The 6,572-nt window shown below is 44.5% G+C and overlaps 1 protein-coding gene across 1 annotated transcript; it reads right to left on the bottom strand.

Moving 5' to 3' along the window:
- Positions 1-419: 419 nt before the first annotated feature.
- gjc2 (gap junction protein gamma 2) lies at positions 420-6,034 on the bottom strand. The gene is made up of 3 exons (XM_086129780.1): positions 5,372-6,034; positions 3,031-3,157; positions 420-2,947 (listed from the first exon to the last, which is right to left on the bottom strand). The coding sequence occupies exon 3, from the start codon at positions 2,916-2,918 to the stop codon at positions 1,665-1,667; it is 1,254 nt and encodes a 417-aa protein (XP_085985906.1). The 5' UTR covers positions 2,919-2,947; positions 3,031-3,157; positions 5,372-6,034; the 3' UTR covers positions 420-1,664.
- Between the last annotated feature and the right edge of the window lie 538 nt (positions 6,035-6,572).

Raw genomic sequence — 6,572 nt, 5'->3', positions numbered from 1 at the left:
TTTTAAATTCATCCATTCTCTGGACCGCTTATCCTCACTGTGGTCGCGGTATGCTGGAGCCGATCACTGTTGACTTTGGGCAAGAGGTGGGATACACGCTGAACTGGTCGTGAGTCAACAGCAGGGAACTTACAGTATCGACAAACAATCATTCGCACTCACACTATGAACTCTTTTAGATGCTTCAATTCACCTACCATGTATGTTTTTGGAATGTGGGTTGGAAACTGGAGTACCTGGTGAAAACCCAACAAGGCATCGGAAGAACATGCAAACAACACACAGGCAGGTCGGAGCTGCGATTTGAAGCTTCAGCCTCTGACCTGTGAGTCACCCCTTTTTGAAATTGTCGCCTTGTCACAAAGGCTTCTGGCTCATAAATGACTGTATGAAACACAAGAGTTGGCCAATACCTTTATTTTCTTTTCCAGAATAAAATACAAGAACAGTCTTGAAAAGTCTGAGGCACTTTGATGAATGATAAAAGTGAAGGCAGGATTAAACATTAATATCCATTTTAAAAACACTCATTTTCAGGACTCAACATACCTAAACACATACCCATCATCGCTAAAGGTGGGGTTTCTATTGTAACCTATATCAAGCATGCATCATCTCTAGATAACAAAAATAAGTATGATATAAAATGTGATGTTGATTTGATTTGATTTTTTTTTTTTCATTAAACATGTGATGACTGAAAATGAACAGATCTGTGAGCGGGAGAGCATTCAAGGAACGTGATGATTCCATATCAAAACATTTCACATTTAATCTGCTTCCAGCAACACCCATTCATACTGTCCATACTATCGAAACAAACGCCATTCTTATTAATATAGCCAACAATCAGCAGTCATCCTTCCCAAAAATCAGCTTATCAATCCAGTTTGACCACAGTCAATAAATAACTTGGAACACTCTTGGTTTCTGTTTTGATGAATCAGTCGAGTTAGAGGCGCAACTAACTGGGCGTATTTGAAGCACAAAATGACACTGGAAGGTAACAAAGACAATTTTCAACAGTTTCTTGGTGTGTGTGTGTGTGTGTGTGTGTGTGTGTGTGTGTGTGTGTGTGTGTGTGTGTGTGTGTGTGTGTGTGTGTGTGTGTGTGCGCGCGCGTGTGTGTGCGCATGTGTGCATGTGTGTCCACACTGTTCTGCAATCCTTTAAATCACAGGTGTCAAAGTCAAGGCCCGGGGGCCAGATCTGGCCTGCCACATCATTTTATGTGGCCCGCAAAAGCAAATCAAGCATGTCAAGTTCCATGATGCTTGCTAAAGTCTGAACCTAAATTTCAAATTGTCATATGTAATCCACAATAACAGTCATTATTCTTGACTTCTGATTTTAAAACTAGCTATCCACCAATTTTTTGTGCACTGAATATGTAATATGTGGAGGTGATTAAACATTTATATGGTTTCCCAAAATTCCTTAACGGCCCTCCAAGGGAAACCGGAACTACAATGTGGCCCGTGACAAAAATGAGTTTGACACCCCTGCTTTAAATGGTCTGATTGTTGTCCAAAGTAACGCAGGTCTTCATGTGCAGAGTCTTTAACCCTTTCATGCACCCTGTAACATAACATGATAAGCTGTCCACTGTGGTAACCACTGTCCCTGAAAGGGTTAAGATATCACTGTTAAAACACAAACTATGTCTAGATCCAGACCGAAGTTTTTCCATTTTTTACAATGGTGGCAGCCTTCTCTGTGGCTGACTTGGGCCTGGCCCCTTGTTTCTCCTGGACTGTGTTGACACGGTTTTGCTCTGCCATAGTTGCCCCGGACACAGGACTGCTGGTCCTGGAGGTCTGCTGGTGGTTTTTTGTTTGATACGTTTGAAAGGCCATGTCCAGTTGCTCCTGGGCCACACGCAAGTGGCGGTGAAGGCTCGCCAGGTCGGAGGGGATGTTCTCGTCTGGGCTTGTGCATTGCTGCTCCTGGGCCACGTTGGCCATGTTCTGCTCATGGGTTGTGATGAGGCTGTTCGGCATCCTGCTGGGCTTGTCTGTCTTCATCACAAGGTTGTATCCGGGAGGGGAGGCTGGGATGTTTCGGGAGAATGGGCAGCCGAAGCTCCGCCGACCCCGATTCCTCTTGAGGCGCAGGGTGTCTTGAAAAGTGCCGATTCCCAGGTGAAGCATCTCACACACGTTTAAGATGAGGCAGAGGCAGCTTACCACATACATGATGAGAAGGAAGATTGTTTTTTCAGTGGGCCTGGAGATGAAGCAGTCCACTCGGTGTGGACAGGGGACCCGGTTGCACACAAAGGAAGGACTAACTTGAAAGCCGTACAGGAGGTACTGTCCCGCAAGGAAAGCAATCTCAAAGATGGCTCGTGACAAGAGCTGAAGAACATAGATCCGCATCAGCCCCTCTTGAAGGATTCTTCGGCGACCATCATGCTTTCGCTGGTCTTTGCAAGTGCTGCTCACCAGCTCAGGTTTGCTCTCCGGACCCTCGAGCGTGTCTTCGTAGATCATCGGCTCGGCGTCGTCATCCTCGCCCTCCAAGACGTCCTCCAGATGGCGGCTTCCCCTCCATCTCGAGTGAGCCGGCATCTTTTTGCGGATCCTGTGCCCCCTGTGCCGCTCCTGCTCAGACGAGCGAGCAATCTTGTGGATTGCGTAGCCCATGTACATGATGGAGGGTGTGGAGATCATGATGATCTGGAAGACCCAGAAGCGTACGTGCGAGAGGGGCGCAAAGGCATCATAGCACACATTGTCACAGCCCGGCTGCTTGGTGTTGCAAGTGAACTTGGTCTGCTCGTCTGAGTAGATGGACTCCCCTCCGACGGCTGTGAGCACGATTCGAAATATGATAAGCACAGTCAGCCACACTTTGCCGACAAAGGTGGAGTGGTTGTGGATCTCCTCAAGCAGACGAGTGAGGAAGCTCCAACTCATGTTGCCCTCGCTAGCTTTTCAACTAGAGTCTGCGGAGAGAGGAAAACAGAATCAAATCATTCACCCCCGGCAAGGATAGGATCTTGTGCTTGTGCCCAATTCCTGAACTCACCGGTTGAACAGGCGACCATTTGGTGGATTCGTCTCTCGTCCGCTGCTTAAAGAAAGGAAGTTGGTGTCGGCTGTAGCGCTAAGGACTTGGTTCGGGTTCTGGAGGTTTTGAGATTCAGCTGGACTATCTGAATGAAATGGATAAAATAGAAATTCATGATTGAGAGTCATGATTTGACTGCCTGTACTTGATGTTCAGGTCATTGCTTTCCATTGAAAAAGGACAGGTTATGTAACAGGGTTTTTTTAATTGCTTGTTTGCAAATAGTTGGTTTTCTGGAGTGTCTGGCCAACCTGTAAGTCTGTAATTCTATTTCTGAAATTTTGTCTGTAGGCAATCGGCCCTGAATTTTGTACCAGGTTTCATAAGTTGAAAGCTAGGGTGGAGGAGGAGCCGCCATTTTCAAGTGACGGCAAGAGTTTGTCGGTAATAAAAAGCTGTACGGGCGCAGAGTGAGCAGCGGCTCATGACATGACACTGAACTGCCCCCCTTAAAACTGAGTGAATTCAACCAGGTTGTTAAAAGTGAACGTCAGTGTTTGGAATTGAGTCCTCTGACCACCATTTTAGCAGCGAGCACTCTCTTCTGAAGGCTCAGAGGAGTGAGGCTTTACAAATGTCACAAGTTGGCATCCGTTACAGAAGGGCACTGGAAAGAGCAGAAATAGGGAACCTCTCAATCTCTTTGTAGCCACATGTTCAATCAGCAGTGCAGTTCAGCTCACCAACAGTAACGTTAGAACCATAGAGCGCAAGTGGTATAATGCGACACGCGTTTATATTGGAATTTTTCAATTTGGTACCGATGCGTAGCCAGTTCCCACAGTTAACATGAGAGACAGGAAGTGTAATTGCCTTGTGCTGTAGCCGCACATCTACTCCATGAAATAAATAAATAAATATGACATTGAAAGTCCTAATGGATCCACCCATCCATTTTCTGTACTGCATAATCTTATCAAGTAGCTTAATTCGGGCGAGAGCTCGAAACACACTTGACTGGTCGCCAACCAATCGCAGGGCACATATACCTATAGATAAATAACCACTCACATTCACACCTACGAAACATTTAATCTTCAATGTGCGTGTCTTTGGAAAACAGAAACAGAAAACCTCAGCGAGCACGCAAACTGCTCATTGGAAGGCTGGAGGCTGGATATGTCCTCTGAACTTTGCTAACCAGTCTGCCAATGTGCCACTAGTGGATTAATTAACTGTAATTTAATTGATCATCAGTCCTGCAATTTAATACTATTTTGAAGACTCAGTTAATGAATTTCAATGAATGACATAGAACATCTATTCGTTTTAAATATCAATATATATGGCCCCCTAAGAACAAAGAGGCTTGCCCATGGCTGGCTCGAGCGTCCTCGTTTAGTACCGTTGCAAATGGCACCTAACAAAGGGTGCCGAAAGTGGTCATATCCTTTGGTAGCGTGTGTAACTTTTTGTCAGTTGCCAAAAATGTTTGACCTTTGTTCTCTTCACAGTCTCTTCGATGCAACGATAAGCCCCCCAACCCTGAGTTCATGGCGCCCTGCGCTCCCCGGCGTGGGATGTGCCATCTCCCCTGCCATCTTAGGGAACAGGAGAGGCTCTGCCGTGACCCACCCTCCCCCAACTCCCGCACAGCCTTTCATGATCCAGCACTGCCTACATTGGGGAAGGCTTTGGCCTCGTGGAGACAGATGGCACCAATGGTGGGTAAGGGCGCCTCAGGATGGCATGGCACGAGGGGCTGCCTCGCTAAGAATACTTCCATTCAAATTCCACTTTTAAATGCGTATGATGTACTGATGCCATTCTGAATAAGTGCAAGAAGAGGTTTGATTTATTTAAACTGTACTATTGTTGCATCACTTTGTAGTGAAATACATCCAAAATGTTGTGTAATATGGGAACAATTCCAGAAAAAAATATTCAGTAATATAACAGTCACATCCGGATCACATGGATCTATCTGTCTGAGAGATTGTATGTGTCAAGAATAAAGGCGTTAACATTTTGCCTCACGCATGTTCGAAATAAGCACAGGAACATTTGAGCTTTCGGTGTGATGCGGTGCGCTTCAACACCTCTGAAAATAAAGTGTAATTTGAAATACTTTTTTTGTATTTATCTCACGAGATATCTATTGAACAATAGCTTATGTATCGCAGTATATAATTTGGATATTTTGGATTTGGAGATTTTTGCTTTCGACATCTGGATTTAATCAATATAATGTTACATTCCCACAGTCTATTTGCAATTACAGATCATGCCCATTTCAATAAGTTCTGTTCTTAATTATTATGTCAAGAATTGAAAAACAAACAAACAAAAAAAAACCCACCTGGAGAACTGGCAAATGCATTTCTCGTCCTAAATGTTCCTCTCTAGGTCCCTTTCCCAATCTGAGGCGTAGAACACCACCTCCATTCTAAAAGTCCCGGACCCCTGGGTCCTATGGATACACTTCAAAACCCCAAAACAACACGTTAGACTTTCTTTTGGCATCAGTTTTCCTTCCTCACATTCTGGCTGGTGTCTGGATTCTGTTCCACCAGCTTTCTGAGCATGCACAAAGTCTTATTAAATAATAAAAAGGAAGAACAAGGGGGTAGGGGGGGGCAGAAATCCTCCTCTGGCAAGAGACCCTCATCCAAGAGTTGAGATGTGAGAATATGGTCGAGCGGAATGAAATGAACGTGAGGGAGTGCATTCATCCCTACACACTCGGCGCTCATGTGCAACATTTGTAACGCGGATGATGAGAGTTCCTCGCTCTTTCTCCTCCTCTCTGGATGCTTACCTCTCTCTCTCACTCTCTCTCTCTTTCTCTCTCCCTCTCTCTCTCTCTCTCTTTCTCTTGCTTTCTCTCTCTGTCTTTCGCTTTCTCTCCTTATGGCTTAAGCTACACACACTGACGACAACACACCTGTGCGATCTGACGAGACTCAAGATAAGAATCGAAGTGCCTTCATATGTAAAAAAGCTGCGCAGTTAGTTCAGAATCCCACCCTCCCAAAAAAAAAGATGATTATTGTGGTTGATGAATAAAGTGGTATTTGTCATAGAAACAAAACGGGTGGGAATCACACAAGAATGAACTTGTATTTTTCAAATGAAGAATTTAAAATAAATAATTGAGAATTGTCAATGTTCGGTCCAAATGCACTGTTGGTCTCCTTTCATTGCGTAACAACTCTCTGTACGTATTTGTTTGGGCTTGATTGCTGTTTTTATTATACAGTAGTTGCTGTAATGTGCGAGTGGCTCCAACTACTGCAGATGGAATGTGTAGTTTTAGCATACTTGGCCAGATTCAGAGATTCAGAGTCTGATTATTTTTCCCACATTATTATTACGGCCTCATTTTTTTTTAATCACAAATTTTTTCTCAAAAAGTTTCTGCCCATAAAATTCCACTCACGGCATGTTTTTTGTCAATCGGGTGCTGAAACGTAAAGCCATGCCTGAAACAGAAAGAACAGGAAGTCTGCTTATTTGGCCATTTCACAGGCAAACAAACCTTTGGATGTTTGGTCCGATTG

This window comes from Hippocampus guttulatus, chromosome 14, assembly GCF_054856545.1.
Source record: "Hippocampus guttulatus isolate MCC_2025c chromosome 14, RoL_Hgut_1.0, whole genome shotgun sequence".
Classification (NCBI taxonomy): Eukaryota; Metazoa; Chordata; class Actinopteri; order Syngnathiformes; family Syngnathidae; genus Hippocampus; species Hippocampus guttulatus.
This window is presented reverse-complemented; position numbering and strand designations above follow the sequence as displayed.

Excerpts from the sequence above, each read along its gene's own strand:
- gjc2 (XM_086129780.1), bottom strand. The coding sequence starts at position 2,918 with ATGAGTTGGAGCTTCCTCACTCGTCTGCTTGAGGAGATCCACAACCAC.